We start from the raw sequence: 21912 nt of genomic DNA, 5'->3' as shown, positions 1-21912 counted from the left end.
TCACGAGCCACTATGTTTTAGATTTAAAATGCTGGTAATAGAAATAAATACAATATATGTTTGAAAGTTACATAAACAGAAATGAGGTCTAACTCTACCATCAAAAAATGGTAGATCGAATCGGGAACACTAGTTCGCGTTCAATGCAAAGCTCTATCTTCTACAGCTGCTCAGCTCCAACTTGCACGCAACGTGCAGAGGTATAGTATGAATGCAACTGACCCCATGTACTCAGTAAGTATCTTGACTAATCTCAGAGAAGTAGGGGCGAGGTTTTTAAGTCAACAAATACTCACTTTGCAGAACCTGTGTAGCTCAACAATATGTAAAATACAGAGAAAATATTCTAGAAAGACAATTGTGTAACAAAGAATATCAACGGTAAAAGTGCACATTTGGGATATGATAATAATCAACTCTACCAATTAGACATGTTCAACAAATAAAATTTGTACCAACCCCGCTCACACAAAGTTATGCACCATATAATATATGTACTCAATACTCATACATGACTGTAAACCCGTGCCCAACATGATTCGATTCCATATCAATTGCCATATAACACGTTCAAGAGAACTTTTCAAGGATCAAATATATCAATGCATGATGAAAACTTCGTTATCACGTCAATCTGATATGCTACCAACAACTCAACAAAAATATGAGATATCACCTTCATGCAAACCCATCTTTGACAACAAATTATCAAGTAGAAGTGCGGCAAGTGATAGCATGTAAAATCCACCTAACACCTCATTAAAAATACAAGAAACAAACTTTTATGAAATATATATGCAATCAAAATATCAACCTCATTTCAACACATAAACAACATCAAGAAAGATACCCCCAAATCATCACATAACATCATCAACAATGCCACCTTTATTTCGCCGCATGTGCATATAACAATTAAATGCCTCGCTTATTTCGCCACAAGCGCATATCTCCACCCTTACTTCTTCACGCGGGTTACCCGAGAAAACACCACCCTTATTTTGACCCACGCGCACAACAATAGACACAATCTCAAGGTAATGACCTCGTGCTGACACCTCCAATCATTCCGCTCAACATGTCCATATGTGCCCCAATATCATCATAATTGCACATCAAAGAACTCGTGCCACAATCTCAACAATGCAAGATAACAAATTATTATCGAGAGACATATCCTCATAACTCATCAATGAAGTGTACAAAGACATAACAACAACAAAAATGCGGATGGTGTTCATATAAAATATGACTACGACTAAATTAATTATAGCAATCAAGTTCAAGTAGTCATACAAAGGATCACATATGTGTCTCAAGGTCCATACGTTCCAATCAAGGCAGAACACAAGAACAAGTTCAGATATGTTTTCACAAAATACATGTATCTACCTCCGAGGCAAATATAACATAAATCTCAAGATTTTCTCATCATGTATAAAATAAGGTACCAGTAGCCTAAATATTTGTCTAGCATGGTTTATTGTGCTCATGTGGTCAATTCAAGATCTTCTCATCATATTTAAAATAAGGTACAACCAAACAAGGCATAGAGTAAGCAAGAATTTATTCCCGAGCATGAATACCTATGGCAGATTTATATAAGCTTGTCAAATCATATATACATCACCCCGCACGTAGAAAAAAATATTAATTATAAGGTACACGTCCCTCAACCAAAGTTAGGCAAGACACTTACCTCAAACAAGCAAAATCAGTAATCTAAAAATGCCTTCCCACGTGAATCAACCTATGAACGGCTCGAATCCCGATGAAGTAGATGAAAACTCCCTAAAAGATCGCCTCTTCCCGAGCTCCAAAATCTTATGAGAAAAAGTAATTAAATTTTGAAACACATAAAAAAACTATAGCAGTTGTCCCAGTTTGAATCAGTACTTAGATGATCCCAAAACTCACATTTGATAAACCCAACACAATCCTTCAGAGATTACACCCAATATAGCCTTTTGAATCACCCAATTTGGCTTTAAAATGAGGGAGATATGATATTCTGAAGTTTGGAAGGACGTCTAAAAGTTTTAGGGACATAATCGGTATTTTAGGAATTGTTACACCTGAAGAATCAGCAATCACAAAATCTTCGTTTTAGCACCCAAAACTCATTCAGAACCTTTCAGACACAAACCATAAATGTATTTCAATAAAAAAAAAATGCTACGAACCTGCTCGTACACTCAAAATAGCAAAAAAGGCTATCTTGACCCGATATTGACCTGGTCAAACTCTAAATCCTTAACTTTACTAGTTTCTCAACCAATGATCCAAAATATACCCGATCCCCTCGGGACCCCATCAAATCTTACCAACAAGTACAAATACATTATCCAAACTTATCCAAAGGCTCAAAACACCACGAGAATTTCACAACAAAGAATCGAAGCTCAAACCGAATATAATTTCTCTTAAGTTATTAAAGCTTAATTATTTCAGAAGAGTGTCTGAATCACACTTACACACTTCGGATTACTTCCAAACTTTTTCACACAAGTTCAATTCAAATATATAGACCTATCCAAAGTCTTGGAACACCAATTGGAGTCCTATAAAATCAAAGTCAACTCTTGGTCAAACTTATGAACTCTTAAGTTCTTCAAATTGTCAACTTTCGACAAATAGTGTCAAATTCTTCTAGGAACCTCCAAAACCAAATTCGAATATACGTACAAGTCCAAAATTATCATAAAAAGCTATCAGAACCATCAAAACCCGATTCTAAGTCCGTTTATCCAAAAGTCAAACCATAGTCAACTCTTCCAACTTAAAGCTTCTAAATAGAGTCATTTTTCCAAATCAATCCCAAACCACTCGAAAACCAAAACCGACCATACATGCATTTTATAATACATCATATAAAGCTATTGAAAGTCTCAAATGACTGCATAGAATGCTAAATCTCAAAATGACCGATTGTGTCGTTACATTCCCCCCCACTTAAATATATCTTCATCCTCGAATCTGCTAAAAGTCATTCCAAATTCATCAAAAATCTGTATTATCTCACCATACACATACCCATGAGTAATCCCACGCCACCACAATCCATCTAAGTTATTGGCACAACCCCGATTGAAGATGCTTTCTTCAACCTTAGCCCATAAACCTTAAGACCAAATCCTAACATTCGAAATTCCTTATAAGACCTGACTCTTATATATACGCCCTGTAAAAGTCTCAACAAGCCATAACTATATTCCTAGGATATATCCACACGATGTACCACATAACTCATGTACTAGTAGTAATAACTTTCTACCCTAATAGTTGCTCATTACCAAACTCGGTACCGGTAATATACTTCATATAAAATATAACCTTGTTCCAAACCTCCAGAACACTACAAATGATAAAATAAACATTTAGAAACTCTTAACCACCCACCAATCAACAAGTCGTGGAGCTCTCTCACCCGACAAGGACCATTGCTAAATTTTGAGCTGATAATGACTTTATTTCACCAAACATATTTTATCGAAATTCGATTGCTCTAATTCCCGGTCAAATAGCCTTATCTTACCCTGTACAAGCTTCCCAACTGACATGCCACACATAATGCCACCTAGAGCCACATATGACACAATTCACACCCAACAAGCAACAACTCGAATATAACAAAAGATGAAAGGAGAGCCAAATAAGAGAACCATCCAACAAGTTCAACAAATACCTCTACAAAGCACAACATTATAAACCCATCTCACAAGGGATAAGCAAAGATGAAGTAAACATGAAGAATCATGTCCTATCATAACTTAGTTATGGCCTACAAAAGGGCCCCCAAAACAATTCCAATTATCCTAAAATGTGTAAAAAACCTTCCAAACGCCCACAGTAACATATCCATAACATGTACAATCAGATGTCTAACCCTTAACATACCTACACGATCTACGACTAAGGAATAGTTTTCCCTTGAGAAAATCTAGTCCCTAAACCTCAAGAATGCAGAAATCTCCATATCTGATCCTAGCTCCACCACTCAAATGATTGATATATCACGCATACACAATAATCTCACAGAAAAATACTCACATAAATCTTTTGTGCCATGTAGCAGAACTTGAACCTCAACAGCTAACAACCAGGCGCTTACTGTAATACTAGTCAAGCATCCGTAAGTCAAAACACAATGCGTCTTCTACAACACACACTCTTCTCAGGTGACAAAAGATAGTGCTAGCACCCTCTAAACATTTAAAAACTCTTATGCTGACTAAAACTCATGAACTTCTTTTGATACTAAACCGCAACCTTGTCCAAGAAAATCTCAATCCCACACGGTGCACCGCAATCATCAATGCTAGCTTGTAAAAATATGAAAATCTCATAATCAACTATGAATCACATGTAGGATAAACATCCCGTCAATTGGAAACCTTATACTTAACCTAATCCAAGAGAAAATCACTACATGCAGCAGACCTTCTCTACTCGTAGAAGACATCAACCTCGAACTATGGTCATAACCATCACGAACTCTTTAAAACTCCATAGCACATAACCAAACCATTAGAACCGGGTCTATCGAATCATCCAAGCCACACAGACTGCCAACCCCAAAAGTAACCCAAATCAAAATGATCTCTCTAAAGAGAACTTTTGTGAATCTGAAGCTATTTCTTGCATTTTTCTAATACTGCCATGTAGAGTCAATAATGATATAGAAGTACCTCAAGTCTAGATACCAACCAACACAAATCTTAAGTCCTAGCCATACACAAATCCAAGAATCCTTAAATACCACATGTGAGTCTTGAGCCCACTGCGGCCTTCTCGAAATTCATTCACCTTGTTGTAATCTCCAATGCAAAATTAGTATGCAGTGAACAACCTGTGCTCCACCACTATATGAATATCCAAACAGAAGCAACCAAGCGATTCCTTTTCCTTGCACACCACATCCGCAATGAATAACAAACCTGAATCATTCCAAGTTCTTTATATGTCCATAAAGTATAGTACATCATGCATCAGCCAATACCTTGCTCGAATCATCCTTTTCCATGTCATACCTAATCTACAAGAGTGCCTTAGTCCAAAAACTGATATAACACATGATCATGCGATCCGATTGTCGATAGCAAACTCCTTCACTTGGGTCGAAGCAATATAACACACCATTTATAACCCCCAACACCCTTCCATCATAGATTCACCGATCTCGCACTGTTAAGTAGCTGAATACTTCATAAACTCATGTAACACTAGTCATAAAACACTACAAAGACTCTAACAAGTGCTTACTCATTCTTCTAACAGTCGAGCGAGCTTCCTCAAGTGATTCGAACTCTGATCGTAGTAAATATATCCCACTGGGTGAAAGGAAAACTCTTCATAGAATCCCTCATGAGAATCACACAACCTTAAACCTTCTCATAGGAGATTGCCCACCTGCTAGCCTCAGATTGACATTATCCCATTAACCTACCATGGTCACAACAACTAGGCAACTGATTAATCTTTCTGAGTTTACACTCGTTAACAAGATATAGGAATCAACTCCATATCCTCAAATAAACAACGAAAAGATCTACCTACACATCCACATCTCAAGACTGTACAACATATCGAGGTGATGATCAAGTATCCATATCCCTTCGCAGTCCATCCGCAACATCACAAGCCATTGGTGAATATTTGAGTCCGAGTACGCAATATCACATATGAGTGAATGGAGGGAAATCAAATATATAAGCTCCAAGCTGAAACAAAGCCGCACGATGAGGAAAGAAAGAAGGGAAGTTTCCTAGATACCATGTAGCCTCTCGAAGATAGGTATGGATGTCATCATACTGATCCATAAGACTCAACTATACACTTATTCATGACTCGTAGAACCTATGAACCTAGGGCTCTGATACCAACTTGTCACGACCCAAAATACCACCAATACTATGATGGCACCTAACCAACCCGCTAGGTAAGCCAAACTGTATAAGTTACTACTACAATGAGAAATCATCAATATTATAAATAAGACTGCAAAATAATTTTTATACAACTACCCAAGGATTGGTAGTACAAGTCATGAGCTACAATAATTTAGATTTAAATTGCCGGTAAAAGAAATAAATACAATATATGTTTGAAAGTTTCATAAATAGAAATGAGGTCCTAATTAACCATGAACAAATGGTAGTTCCAATCGGGAACACTGGTTCATGTTCAATACAAAGCTCCATCTTCTACAGCTACTCAGCTCTAAAATCTACACATAAGGTTCAGAAGTGTAGTATGAGTACCCCATGTACTCAGTAAGTATCTTGACTAATCTCAGAGAAGTAGTGACGAGGTTTTTAAGTCAAAAGTGTCACGCCCCGACTATGGGCAGCGGTACCGGCGCTCAACCGAGATACTCCAGCCGAGCAAACATGTACAATACCTTCTACCCAAATCGCCCATGAATAAAGAGCAGGTACATTTATATCATCAATTAAACATTAAGTGGTCATGTGAATAACACCAGTTCATTTCCATTAGTTACGTCATTAACAACTTCCCAAAACAGTACATTATACATTCTTAGTTAAAGTGGGACAGATTATACAATTACAACAAGTTTAGTTCAACCTTCCCAAAACAAGATATAACCCACACTATGTCTACGGAATCTCTAACAGAAATAAAAGAGTACTACGACAGTGCCGGCGACAAGGCCCCGGCTATACCTCAAACACTATGTACAAAGGACAAGAGATACAGGACCCCGAAATGAAGTGGGGCTCACCAAGTCAGCTGAGGAGAGGGTGTGCTGCTATCACTAATCAATACCACCTGCTATAGAACCACCTGCATCCATTAAAGATGCAGCGCCCCCGGCAAAAGCGACGTTAGTACATATGGAATAGTACTAGTATGAAAAACTAAACACCCTCTCAATAGAACGAGTAACAACAAACGTATAACGAAACATGAAATCAAATAAGAGAATCAAATAGTATCAAGGTGTCAAGTTAGGGGAAAGGAAAATTTCAAGTAAGTTCCAATCTTTTTAAGTTGGGATATCTTTAGCACTGATACACCACCGTGTATTAGTACGGAGTCTGATCTCATCCCGACTGGCTAAGCCGTCTCACCCCGAGACATCCGCTCACAATACCACCATGTGCGTGGCATGGCGTCCGATCTAAGCCCGATCGGCTAAGCCGTCTTGCCACAATGTCGTGTGGGTCGACATCACATCACATCTTGCTAGCAATAATCTTATCCCATATAAGTGAAAACAGCTCAACATATCAATCTCATCCCATATAAAGGGAAACAATCTCACCACATTAATATGGGGACTTACCCCTCAATCACTCCTATGTCGGCACGTGTAGTTTTGGGGTTAGGTTATTTCGACCTACCCTTCTTGGTGGCTAATCGATACTCCCAAAGAATTTACTATAAAAAGGATTTACCACTTCTTTCATAATCTTTTGCATATCATTCATTTCATTGGCACCAATGTCCATGACATAATATCATCCTTGGCACGTTGGCCGCACATCATATTTCATATTCTCTTCTTTCACTTTCAAATATCATCATGGATAATCAACAAAAAGGACTTTCAAATTAAGACTTTAAATACATATTTGAGCCATTTAGGGTCTTAGGCACATGTGATTTCTTACACAATTTGACATGATAGCTTTCATTAGAATCACGTTTTTAAATCATAACATAATAACACATAGCCCATACTTAAACCACATTCTCAAACAGTAAATCAACATAACAAGAATCTTTGGAATACATATGGAACGCATATTTATTTTTACATAAGGCTTATTTGGAATAATCAGTTTATAATGAGCATCACGGGACTTACAAGGCCATTGTGGGGTTAAATTCTAAAAGAGGAGTTTAGCAAATATACCTCGCTTTGAGCTTTCCTTAATTAACTACACAGTTCCAGAATCCTAGCAACTTTAATCTATTTAGGACACAGCAACATTGAACACGAATTAGGAAGGAGTTCATGATTCTAGCTCATTTGAGCATTTTATCAAACACTAGGTGGCCATTATGATCACAAGTTCCTCCTATGGTGGATTCCTCTATTTCACTACCCAAAATCTACCCAATTGAGCTTAACAATCTCCCCACTACCCTAGATAGTACATGTATGCATAATGAATAACTCCCACACTCAAGAATTGCTTGGCTCATTACATATTTTTAGTCAAATCTTGAAATTGAAGGCTAGGGCTAGAACCTTACCTTTTAGTTGAAGACCTTGTGAGTTACCCTAGAGAATTCTTCAAGGATTGAGTAAACATTGATGAACAAGTGACTTAGAAATTCCTTCTCTCACTCTAGACCACCTTCCTCTCTCTAAAATATAAGTTTGTACCTTCTTAAATGATCCCTAAGACTGTTTTATAAGAATGGGGTCTGGTTTAAAAATTAAAAAAAATGAAGCCCCGATGCAGATCTGCGGTCGCATATGCGCATAATGGACCGCATAATGGTCTAAAAATGGACCGCATAATGGTCTAAATTTTTTTCAAAGTTTCTACTTCAATCTGCGGCAGATCTGCGTTCCGCAGATCAGTTTTGCGATCACAGAATGGACCGCAGAAATGCCCTGCACTTCTAAATATTTTCTTCAACTCCCCAACGCACTGTTCTACAATCGTCAACACATAAGTCTACTTCGGCACCAAGAAACCCTGGGTTTTAGGTAAAGTTTTATTGGGCCTTACATCCTCTCTCTCTTAAGATCATTCGTCCTCGAATGAGGGCCAAAATCCGCCTTTAGAAACCAATGTGACTCAGCTGCTATAACACATACCAACAGTTCCAAACTTTTGACTAACTCCCCAGATTTCCAAAAATTTTGCCAGAGTTTCCCCTGTTACTAGGCCTATCCACCTGTCAGAGAGTCCCAAAAACCAACCTTAACAACATGTACATGAACCAACGATGCAACATAACATAAGAATAACGGCAACCATGGCCTCACGAGCAGTATATCACCAAAAAGGAACACCTTTAACATCAACTGTACAAATGATACATAATTCATAGAAGGTAAACTCTTAGCATTTTCATAGAACACAACTTTATAAATACATGGTTATTCAAACAAATGAGGGTATTTCATCTTTATTTCTTCCTCGGCCTCCCAGGTGGCCTCTTCAACCTGCTGGTTCTGCCATAGTACTTTCACAGAGGCAATTTCTTTATTTCTCATCTTACGGACTTGTCTATAAAGAATGGCAACTGGAATTTCTCCATAAGTCAATTCCTCGTTAACCTCAATAGTCTCAGCTGGAACAATATGCGATGGATCTCCAACCACCTTCTTCAACATGGATACGTGGAACACCAGGTGCACTAAAGACATCTCTGGAGGTAGTTCAAGCTTGTAAGCCACTCGACCTATCCCCTAAATGATTATGTATGGTCCGACATACCTCGGACTCAACTTCCCTTTCTTACCAAACTACATTATACACTTTATGGGGAAAACTTTCAAGAATACCCAATCATTCTCTTTAAACTCCAAATCCCTACGACGCTCATCCGAATAGGACTTTTGACGACTCTGACCAGTTTTCAACCATTCTGTAATGATCTTAATCTTCTCCATAGCCTGATGCACGAGGTCTGGTCCTATCAACTCCGCTTCCCCAATCTCGAACCATCCAATGGGAGAACTCCATATCTTACCATATAAAGCCTCAAACGGTGCCATCTGAATGCTAGCATGATAACTATTATTATAGGCAAATTATATGAGCGGTAAATGATCATCTCAGCTACTTTTAAGTCGAGAACACAAGCGCGCAACATATCCTCGAGTGTTTGAATAGTCCGCTCTGCTTGCTTGTCAGTCTGTGGATGGAAAGATGTACTAATATTTACCTGAGTACCCAACCTTTGCTGAAATTTCTTCCAAAAGTTAGTTGTGAACTGTGCCCCCTGATTAGAAATGATTGAAATAAGAGTGCCATGTAGCCTGACGATTTCCTTGATATATAACTGAGCATACTGTTCCGCTGTGTCGGTAGCTTTAACAGGTAAAAAGTGTGCTGATTTTGTGAGTCGATCCACAATCACCCAGATTGAGTCAAACTTGCGAGGAGTGCAAGGTAGTCCTACCTCAAAGTCCATATTGATCATCTCCGATTTCCACATCAGAATTTCTATGTTCTGTGCCAACCCACGAGGACTTTAGTGTTCGACCTTCACTTGCAGAAAATTTGGACATCTTGCCACAAAGTCCGCTACATTCCTCTTCATATCATTATAACAGTAGACTTCCTTAAAGATCATGGTACATCTTTGTAGAGCCCGGTGCACGGAATACCTAGAAGTGTGAGCCTCGATCATGATCTTTCCTGGAGACCATCAACATTTTTAACACATAATCACCCTTGGTACCTTATTGTGCCATCATCTATGCCAAGAGAAAAGGCCATGGTCTTATGTTTATCAATCCCCTCCTTCAATTGTACCAACAATGGGTCGTTGTATTGCTTCTCCTAGACTTCTACAATAAGCGATGATTCAGCCCTATTTTGCACAATCACTCCTCCTTCACTAGAATCCGCATGAGGAACTACCAAACTAGCCACCCGATGAACCACCTTGGCCAAAAGCCTTTGATATGCCTCCAAGTGAGCCAAACTATCCATAGATTTCTAGCTAAGAGTATCTGTACAACATTAGCCTTCCCTGGATGATACAGAATATCGAGGTCGTAATCCTTGAGTAACTCAAGTCATCTTCTCTGCCTCAGATTAATTTCTTTCTTTTTGAAAATGTATTGTAGGCTCTTATGGTCTGTGAATATATCTACATGGACCCCATACAGACAATGACGCCAAATCTTCAATGCAAATACCACTGCCGCAAGCTCTAAGTCATGTGTTGGATAGTTGTTTTCACGATTCTTGAGTTTCCTAGACGCATAAGCTATCACCTTGCCATGTTGCATTAATACACACCCAATTCTGATTCGTGAAGCATCACAATATACCACAAACCCATCTGTTACAGTCAACACTAGAGCCGTAGTCAATCTCGATTTCAACTCCTGGAAGCTCCTTTCACAAACATCTGACCATTGGAACTTAACTGTCTTCTGCATCAATTTAGTCAACAGAGAGGCAAGGGTAGAGAACCCCTCCACAAACTTCCTGTAATATCCATCTAAGCCCAAGAAACTACGAATCTCAGTTGGGGTAGTAGGTTTAGGCCAATTCTTCACCGCTGAAATCTTCGGAGGGTCGACCTTAATTCCTTCTATAGAGATGACACGACCCAAGAATGTGACAGATTCAAGCCAAAATTCACATTTTGAAAACTTTACCTACAATTGATGCTGATGTAGAGTCTGTAGAATTACCCTGAGATAATCGGCATGGTCCTATTGACTTCACGAATATACACGAATATTTTCAATAAACTCTATCACAAAAGAGTTGAGGAACAGCTTGAAAACTTGATTCATAAGATCCATGAAAGCTGCCAGGGCTTTTGTTAGCCCAAAAGAAATTACCAGAAATTTAAAGTGCCCACACCGGGTCCTGAAACAGCTTTCAATTGGTCAAGCAAGTCATCTATCCTTGGTAGTGGGTACTTATTTTTGATTGTAACCTTGTTGAGCTACCGATAGTCAATACACATTCTTAGCGACCCATCCTTCTTTCTTACAAATAGAATCGGTGTGCCCCAAGGTGACACACTCAGCCGAATGAAACCTTTCTCTAACAAATCCTTCAATTATTCCTTTAGCTCCTTCAATTCTGTCGGTGCAATTCTGTAGGGTGGAATAGATATAGGCTACGTGCCTGGCATCACATCAATCCCAAAATCAATTTCCCTATCTGGTTGAATCCAAGGGAGCTCATCTGGAAAGACCTCCGAAAATTCATTCACAACCGGCACAGACTCAAGTGTAGGTGCCTCAACATCGGTGTCCGTAACCCGGACCAAATGGTAAATACACCCCTTGTTAATTATCTTTGTGGCATCAAGGTAAGAAATAAACCTACCCTTCAGCACCACATCATACCCTTCCATTCAATCACCGACTCATTTGGAAATTAAAACCTAACAGTTTTGGTTCGGCAGTCAAGCATGGCAAACCATGAATAAAGACAATCCATCCCCATTATTACATTAAAATCAACCATCCCTAATTTAATGAGATTGGCTATGGTGTCTCGACTATGTACCGTAACAACACATTCCCTATAAACCCGCCCGGCCATAATAGACTCGCTAACTCGAGTAGATACAGAGAACGGTTCATGAAGCTTTTCCGGTTCTATTCCAAATTCCATAGAAACATAGGGAGCGACATAGAACAAGGTGGAACTGGGATGAATAAGAGCATACACATCATGATATTGGACAGTCAATGTACCTGTGACAACATCTGGATAAGCCTCTAAACTCTAGCGACCCTTCATGGCATAGAAACGGGTGGGTCCTCCCAAACTCTGTGTGCCACCCCTAGCTACAACACGCCCTACGGGTGCTGGAGTGAAAGAGTGGGATGGCCTTGACGACCCTCCCCTAAACGCTGCCATTCCACCACCATCGCCAGAAGCACCACTGAAGTTGCCCGTTGATTGGGCCTTGTGGCTACTCTCTCGCTCCATTCTATTCTTCAGTTTGCGGGTCTCCATGGCTAGATAAATGTTACACCCTATATTTTCGTACGTAAAAATGCGTCGTAAGCAAACTAATATAGGACCAAAAATGAGATAATATTTAAAAGTATATAAAGTAAGTTAATCATGTTACCTCTGAGGTTACAAATATTGAAGATCATGAACAACAAGTACAAAGAGGGTTGGACAGTTCAGAAGCTAAAGCAATTGAAGAAAATAATATTTCGTCAAAAGTCGACAAGATGGGAATGTTATAACATATACCTTTGGGGTGAGACTAGGGTGCTTAACATGATAAGGAGATTATGTTATGATTTATATTAGTCGTATGACATCCGTGTGTTATGTTTTGAAGTCAAGAGAGTTGTGGAACAAAAGTCGATGAAAGTCATCACAAGTTACATTCATAAGTTTTACTGAAACTTTGGGTCAAATGTAACTGCGATTTTCTCCCAATATACTTAGAATTATGGGGTGTTCCACCCATAAAATTAAATATCTATGAGTCTATTTTCCAATGCATTAAACCGTTTGTCAATATGACATCGGAGTAATGAGATATGGGCATTTTTGCGATACTGCGCAAGCTGCTAGGTGACAAGTAGGTGTGTCACCTACTTGCTTAAATGAAAGCCCAAAAATGGGCCATTTCGGGTCGTCCAAAGAGGCCTTTTAAGGGCCTATTTTATTCATATATTAGACTTAAAATAGAGCATAATAACCAGACATAAGCTCTGCAAAGAATCCTCCCAAAAATTTCCCACAAACCCTAATTGATTTTCTCTCCCTTTCAAGTTCTAATTGGAGGTAAAACCTAGAGTTTGAAGAACCAAGATAGGAGCTGAGTTATCCAACAAATAAGGTGAGTTTACTGCTCTCTTTCATCCAGTTTTTCTTCTGTAAATTCATGGTAAGTCGTTCTATACTTGTAAGAACTCACGGGACGGTGATCGGAAGCCGTGAGTTCGAGTTATTCACTTGTAGCGGACTGTTTTGTGGACTGTTTTGTGTTGCTGTTGGGTTGCGTGTTTTACTACTATTTTGTGGAGTTTTGGACGAGGAAGGGGGTTTATAAACACCATATAAATGTAGGGTGGTTGGCTGGTCGTTCGTCATAACATTTTCGGGTCGTTTGACACTACTACGGTGGTCGTTTTGTGTACAAAGAGATTGGGGTGTGTTGGGCTGTTTTGTAGTATTTGATGGTGTATATAGGGCTGGAAAATGATTTATATATGTTGTTATTGTTCTATTCTTGTATTGTTGGTGTTATCTTGAATTTGGAGGAAGTAAGGATTATAGGGGAGATGCTGCCCGTTTTAATACAAAATAGGTTTGTCGTTCGTTGTGCGATAGTTGTACCTTTCGTAACTTAACGATAGTATTATTATCATTCTTGTAGATTAAGGTGTGAAGAGGTGAGTTCAACTTGGTGATTGGAAAGATTGTGATAAGGTATGTTAAGGCTAAGCCTTCCTTCATTTTGGCATGATCTCGTAGCTATATGTGTTAGTAATGAGACAAAAAGAGAAGTTCATATTCATGAATTTATTCACACTATTCTAGTCTCATAAGTTACAATATTATTCCTTATCGAGACTCTATATTCAATTTTAGTATTGTCTTCTTCCAGTCAAGAGAGCAGCAAGCCTATATATACAGTATTACAGTATTTTCATTACCATCGAGCTATAATCGATGGGCAGGCCCCTATTGGGCAACCTCTGATCAGATGGAAAGTTATATACCGAGCCTACTGTGGCCGAGCGCCTATGAGCAAGCCCAGCATGGCCGAGATACATAGCCTAGTATGGCCGAGCGCCTATGAGCGAGCCTACTATGGCAGAGCAGTTATATATATACCGAGCCTTATAAGGCCGTACAATTATTTTACTTACTATATTGAAGGAGTTGAGTCAGTATCAGCAGGTAAGTATATCTCCAGATCATCTTTGACTCCCATTTACTTCCAGTTATTATATTATCAGTTCAGTTTCGATTTTCAGTTATGTTATTGCCTTAGATACTCGGTACATTATTTCGTACTGACGTCCCTTTTTCGGGGACGCTGCATTTCATGCATGTAGGTTCAGATAGACGGACGAGTAGATCTCCTCAGTAGGTGTTTCCCGAGTTCAGCCTGATCGGTAAGCTCCATGTCTTTCGGAGTTACCAGGTCTAGAGTGTTGTGTACATCTTATGTATATCTGTATATATGTTATGGGTAGGTCGGGGCCCTGTTCCGATCATAGTACATCTATCCGTAGAGGCTTGTAGACATATCCTGTTGGTTAGTACAGTATGTTGGGTTTGTAGGCCTGGTATGTATATTTGATGGTTTGTCAGCTGTAGTAGCTATGACGGCCTTGTCGTCCTAGCTTTATATTGATGTTTAGTTAGCGCTAGTTTCCATTCAGTTTTATATTTTGCTTTGAAAATTGTCTTGCAAGGTGGCCCCATGGCCAAAGTATGACATTATATGTTCAGAGTCCCTTAGTCGCAATTTGGTACGCCAGGTTAGGTGAGGCACCGGGTGCTTGTCTCGCTCCTAGGTTCGGGGCATGACAAACTTGGTATCAGAGCAGTTCTATCTTAGGGAGTCTACAAGCTGTGTCTAGTAGAGTCTTGTTTATAGATGTGTTGTGCACCACATTATATAAGCAGGGCATTACAGGGCATTTAGGAGTTAGTTACCCTTCTTTGAAATCTAAATCGTGCTATAGAACTGAGTTATAGGAAATTTGAATTAAACTTATGTGTTGGTGTTTGCATGCACAGATGACGGTGACTAGGAAGACTACGGCTAGCCAGAGGAGAGATACAACAGCAGGTGAGGGGACCAGCAGGGTACCCCCAGTAGATGGGGCCCAGTCTGAGGCTCAAGGCGAGACCCCTACTCAGCCATTACCGGCTCCTCCACCAACTACGGAGATTCCTAGGGAAACCGCACATCCAGTTCCCCCTTCACTTCCATCAGATCAGGACTTGAGGAGTGCGGTGCATTTGTTGACACAGTTGGTAGCTACCCAGCAACAGGCTAGGGCATCAGCTAGTGCAGGAACTTCTGAGGGGTCTGGGAGTTAAAGGGTCCGAGAGTTTATTGCTTTGAGTCCCCCAGAGTTCACGGGGACAGATCAGAGGGAGGACCCGCAAGATTTCATAGATCAGCTTCACATGATCTTTCGTGTTATGCATGCCACGGAGAAAGAGGCAGTTGAGCTAGCAGCTTTTCGACTCCGAGATATAGCCATCCTTTGGTACGAGGGATGGGAGAGGTCCAGGGGACGTGATGCACCTCCAGCTATTTGGGAGAATTTTTCAGATGCCTTCCTTGACCAGTACTTACCACGGGAGATCCGACAGGCTCGAGTCGATCAGTATCAGAACCGTATCTATGCTTTAGCGGGTCGACAGGACCAGGAGCCTTCACCAGACGTTGTGACAGGTATATTAACCATTTGCTCTCACGATGCTTATTCTTTGATAGACCCAGGATCTACTTTATCGTATATTACCCCATTTGTCGCGAGGAAGTTTGGTATAGTGCCTGAAATACTAAGTGATCCTTTTGCGGTATCTACACCGGTCGGAGAATCAATTATTGCTAGACGGGTTTACCGAGGTTGTACGGTGACAATTTGTAGTCGTCAGACCTCAGCTGACCTAGTTGAGCTAGAGATGATGGATTTTGATGCTATCATGGGCATGGACTGGTTGGCAGCCTGCTATGCCACAGTTGATTACCGAGCAAAGGCAGCCAGATTTCATTTTCTGGGTGAGCCAGTCCTTGAATGGGTAGGTAATACACCAACACCCAGAGGTAGATTTATTTCCTATCTGAAGGCGAGGAAAATGATTGCAAAAGGGTGCATTTATCATATTGTGGGAGTTAGAGATGCAGATGCTGAGATACCTACACTTCAGTCTATTCCCGTAGTCAAAGAGTATGCAGATGTGTTTCCAGATGAGCTTCCAGGTATTCCTCCAGAGCGAGAGATTGATTTTAGCATCGATTTGCTTCCAGGAACTCAACCAATATCCGTCCCTCCGTATAGAATGGCACCTGGCGAATTGAAGGAGTTGAAGGAGCAGTTAAAAGATTTGTTGGAGAAAGGTTACATCAGGCCCAGTACCTCACCTTGGGGTGCACCAGTACTATTTGTGCGGAAGAAAGACGGCTCGCTGAGGATGTGTATCGATTATAGGCAATTGAACAAGGTAACTATTAAGAATAAGTATCCACTTCCAAGGATCGATGACTTGTTTGATCAGTTGCAGGGGGCTAGATGCTTTTCAAAGATAGATTTGAGGTCGGGGTACCACCAAGTCAGAGTTCGGGAAAAAGATATTTCGAAGACAGCCTTCAGGACCCGATATGGCCACTTCGAGTTCCTTGTCATGTCCTTCGGGTTGACTAATGCACCCGCTGTATTTATGGACTTGATGAATAGCCTATTCCGACCATTTTTAGATCTGTTTGTGATAGTATTTATTGATGATATTCTGGTTTATTCCCGTTCAGAGGATGAGCATGCGGACCACCTGCGAGCGGTACTCCAAACCCTCCGTGATTGTAAGTTGTATGCTAAGTTTTCTAAATATGAGTTCTGGTTGAAGTCTGTAGCATTCTTGGGGCATATTGTATCAGATGAAGGGATAAAGGTGGACACTCAGAAGATTGAGGCTGTGAAATCTTGGCCTAGACCTACCACTCCGACAGAGGTTCGTAGCTTTCTAGGCTTAGCAGGATACTATTGGAGGTTCGTAGAGGGTTTTTCTTCCCTTTCGGCACCATTGACGAAGTTGAAACAGAAAGAAACTAAGTTTCAATGGACAGAGGCTTGTGAGCGGAGTTTCCAAGAGCTTAAGAACAGGTTGACCTCAGCTCCAGTTCTAACACTTCCAGAGGGTCTAGAGGGTTATGCCGTGTATTGTGATGCATCAGGTGTCGGGTTAGGATGTGTCCTGATGCAACATGGGAAGGTAATTGCGTATGCTTCAAGGCAGTTGAGGAAGCACGAGAGGAATTATCCGACCCACGACCTCGAGTTAGCTGCGATTGTCCATGCACTTAAGATATGGCGGCATTATTTATATGGTGTTCATGTTGATGTATTTACTGATCATAAAAGCCTACAATATATCTTCAAGCAGAAAGAGTTGAATTTGCGACAGAGGCGATGGCTTGAGTTATTAAAAGATTACGATGTTAACATTCTCTACCATCCAAGGGAAAGCTAATGTTGTAGCAGATGCCTTAAGTCGCCGATCTATGGGTAGCTTAGCACATGTAGAGCCCAAGAAAAGACAATTAGCTAGAGAGATTCATCAATTGTCTTCGTTGGGGGTTCGGTTAGTAGATTCTGAGGATGGTGGAGTTGTACTCCAAAACACTACAAAATCATCCCTCATAGCGGAAGTCAAGGAAAGGCAGTACGAGGACCCAGAGTTGGTCGAGCTGAGAGAGCGAGTTCCGCAGCAGAAGAAGCCACTGTTAGAGCTAAAGGGAGATGAGGTTCTCAGATATAGGGGTCACTTGTGTGTTCCAGATGTAGCAGGGCTACGAGACAGGATTATGTCAGAGGCACATTATTCATGGTATTCCATCCATCCTGGGTCGACGAAGATGTATCATGACATTAAGGATGTGTACTGGTGGAATGATATGAAGAAGAACATTGCTGAGTTTGTCGCCCAATGTACTAGTTGCCAGCAAGTGAAGATAGAGCACCAGAAGCCTGGAGGGCTAATGCAGACTATAGAGATCCCGACATGGAAATGGGAGGCGATAAACATGGACTTTATCACGGGTTTACCTCGTTCTAATCATAAGTTCGATTCGAACATTCGATTTACTAAGCGTTGATAGGTGGCACCAGCATTTTTTAGCCCAAAAGGCATTACATTATAACAATAGGTGCCGTACTTAGGGATGAACGAAGTCTTTTCCTGATCCTCCAGGTTCATTTGTATTTGATTGTACCCGGAGTAGGCATCAAGGAAACTAAGGATCTCGTGTCTGGCCGTGGCAACGATCATGCGATCGATATTCGGCAGAGGAAAAGAGTCTTTAGGACATGCTTTGTTTAAATATTTATAGTCTACACACATCCTAAGTTTGTTTCCCTTTTTAGGGACTACGACTACGTTTGCTAACCATTTGGGATATTTACCTCACAAATGGACCCTATTTTGAGAAGTTTGGTTACCTCGTCCTTGATGAATGTATGTTTTACCTTGGACTGGGGTCTTCTCTTTTGTTTTATCGGGCGAAACTTCGGTCCAAGCTCAGTCGATGTGTAGCAATTTTGGTTGTTAATCACTGGACTTGGAAGTCTATTTATAAGATATACAACAGCCAACATACATTTTTCCCAAAATTTAATTGGTATACCAGCTTGAAATCTGATAGCTCGTGTAACTTCTAGGATATGCATGTGCTTTCTTTCTGCTACCCCATTCTGTTGGGGAGTATAAGCACATATTTTTTGATGAACAATTCCTAGATTTTGAAATAAATTACTGCAGACTGAGTTTAGAAACTCGGTTCCATTGTCAGTTCTCACTACTTTTATAGTCTTGTCATGCTGAGTTTTGATAAAGGTAATAAAATGCTGTAAAATACTACACACATCTGATTTCAGCTTTAGTAGAAAAACCTAAGTCATTCTGGAGTAATCATCTACTATTGTTAAGAAGTACTTATTTCCATCATAAGTTGCAATTCTGTAAGGACCCCACAAATCCATATGAATCAAATCAAAACAATCAGAAGACTTTATGCTTCTTGTAGGGAATGTGAGTCTTGTCTGCTTTGCACATGGACAGACAGTATACTTATCTAACTTGCTAGCTATAATATCTGCATTTACATGAATGAGTTTCTTAAGCACTTTAGTAGGCACATGACCAAATCTCTTGTGCGACAGCTCTACATCAGTCATGTTTAGATTTGTTTGTGAGTCTTCACTTCTAGCAGCTAACATGATGTCTTCTTTCCTCTTAGTTTATGAACATTCAAAGATATAGAGCCCATAGTCTACTCTACCAATCCCCTTCATGATGTCTGTAGTTTATGAACATTCAAAGATAAAGAGCTCCTGAAAAATACAGAAATCAAGAAAGAAGGTAGCTGAGCACTGTAATTCCTTGGTTAACTTAGCAACTGACATCAGGTTATATTTAAACTGTGGAATATGAAACACATTTGAAACTGAAATACTATCTGATAATCTGCTAGTTCCAGTGTGAGTGACAGATGTCAGGTCCCCATTTGTCATATATACTTTCTTAGGATGTTGAGGTTGTCTAATTGTGGAACTGTCTATCAGATCTATATGTGATACCATATGATTGGTAGCTCCTGTGTCTATTATCCATCTTCAAGAGCTAGAAGCTAATAAGGCATTGCATATACCTGCCATATTTACTGAAGAATTAGCACCTGAATTGACAGAGGGCATTTTGTTGAGCAGCTGCAGTATCTGATCATATTATTCTTTGTTGAGAGTACAAGTTTCAAGATTTCCCAGCTGATTTAAGTTGGCACTTTGAGGATGCACTTAGGCATGTTGATCTCCAGATTGACTATAAGTTATAGGTTTTTGTGAGTTGTTGAATTTTACAGTGTTATAAGTAAACTCATTGTACCCTAGCTGATCCGTTTGTGTAGCACCATGATCAGTAACCACATTTTAGGCTGCATTGTTACCAGTTCCTCTTTCATCTTTGGCTTAAAATCTGGAGGATATCCCACTAGTTTATAACAATTCTCTTTGGCGTGACCTTTAAGCTTACAATAGTCACAATACAGATTATAGTTCTTTTTATGTTTTCCAGTGGTTCTTGTATATAACGCAGTGTCATATGTCCCTGCATTTGTGCCTGGATTTGAACCTAGAATTCTAGCATTTGTTGCCATTGATTTTTGACTTTCATTACTAACAATTATGGCATATGCTTGGTTCACAGTTGGAAGAGGACTTCTCATAAGAATTTGACTTCTAGCCTGGGCATACGACTCATATAGACCCATCAAGAATTGATACAACTTCAGTTTCTGTAAGTACACCATATAATCTCTGGATTTTGGGCAGTCACAGCCTGGAGATGGCACTAGTGCCTCAAATTCTTCCCACATATCTTTGAGTCTTGAGTAATATACAGATACATACGAAGTTCCTTGGTTCAAACTAACAATTTCTCTATGAAGATTAAAGGATCTTGTGCCATTAATTTTGTTAAATCTTTCCGACAGATCATCCCAAACTACTTGTGCACTAGATGCATACATGATTCCTCCTAGTAAACCTTTAGAAATAGAATTCATAATCCAAGACAATACAATGGCATTTACACGTTCCCAATGATTCCACATTGTCGAAGGAAAGTTTTTTTCTTACATGTTCCATCTACTAGGCCTAATTTGTTTCGACCTAACAGAGCAACACGCATAGATCTATGCCATATCAAGTAATTTTCAATGCCAGTTAACTGAAAAAATATAATCTGAATTTCACTTACATCTGCCGACGACAAGAACAGTGGATGATTGTAATCTACTCCGGCGACTGAATTCACTCCATTCATCGTGTTTCCATTAATTTGAGTCACATGCTCCCCTGAACCAAGACCAGTTGTGGCTCCTACTTGTTCTTCAATTGAACTCATTTCTTGAATTCCCAAATCAAAACTTTCAGAGAAAAGATTTAATCAATAATTTGGTTTTCCAACTTCGAATTTTTCGAGCAAAAGCTCTGATACCATGAAGTAATCTGTAATGTGCTAGCTTAAAGATTCAAGAACAGAATAAAGAGGAAGATGAAAGGAGAAGACTAACGAGAGAAGAAGAGAGAGATATAGAGAAATGATAATCTTCAGTAGTGTTATTAATCTGTTAAAGAATAATAAGTACAAATGGGTAGTAGTATACTAACTAATTCTGAAATTCACTAACTAATTAACCATCTTACCTATCGTTAACTAACTTAGTGTGTAATGTCTATAACACCCTTTCATTATAATAGTTTATTTCTCAATACCACTAGTTGCTCATGTACTGGTGACACCAGATTTATGGGATTGGATTAGACTGTGTTATGTTGATTTATTTTATGTACTACAACTTTAATTATCGTTAATAATTGCTATTAGTCTGTCTTGAACTCTTTAGATATTAAATTGGTTAACTAATGTTGGCTAGCCTAACAAGTGGATGTTAAGCGCCATCACAGTCCCGAGGTTGGGATTTCGGATCGTGACAGCATATAAAGGATTT

At 39.7% G+C, this 21912-nt stretch overlaps 1 protein-coding gene across 1 annotated transcript; it reads right to left on the bottom strand.

The window, feature by feature from the left end:
* Nucleotides 1–19294: 19294 nt before the first annotated feature.
* Nucleotides 19295–21305, bottom strand: LOC142169672 (uncharacterized). Its single transcript, XM_075231568.1, has 4 exons — nucleotides 21038–21305; nucleotides 20347–20945; nucleotides 20053–20119; nucleotides 19295–19497 (listed from the first exon to the last, which is right to left on the bottom strand). Exons 1-4 carry the CDS (start codon nucleotides 21303–21305, stop codon nucleotides 19295–19297), a joined length of 1137 nt encoding a protein of 378 aa, XP_075087669.1.
* Between the last annotated feature and the right edge of the window lie 607 nt (nucleotides 21306–21912).

This window comes from Nicotiana tabacum, chromosome 15 (genome assembly GCF_000715075.1).
Source record: "Nicotiana tabacum cultivar K326 chromosome 15, ASM71507v2, whole genome shotgun sequence".
Taxonomy (NCBI): Eukaryota; Viridiplantae; Streptophyta; class Magnoliopsida; order Solanales; family Solanaceae; genus Nicotiana; species Nicotiana tabacum.
This window is presented reverse-complemented; position numbering and strand designations above follow the sequence as displayed.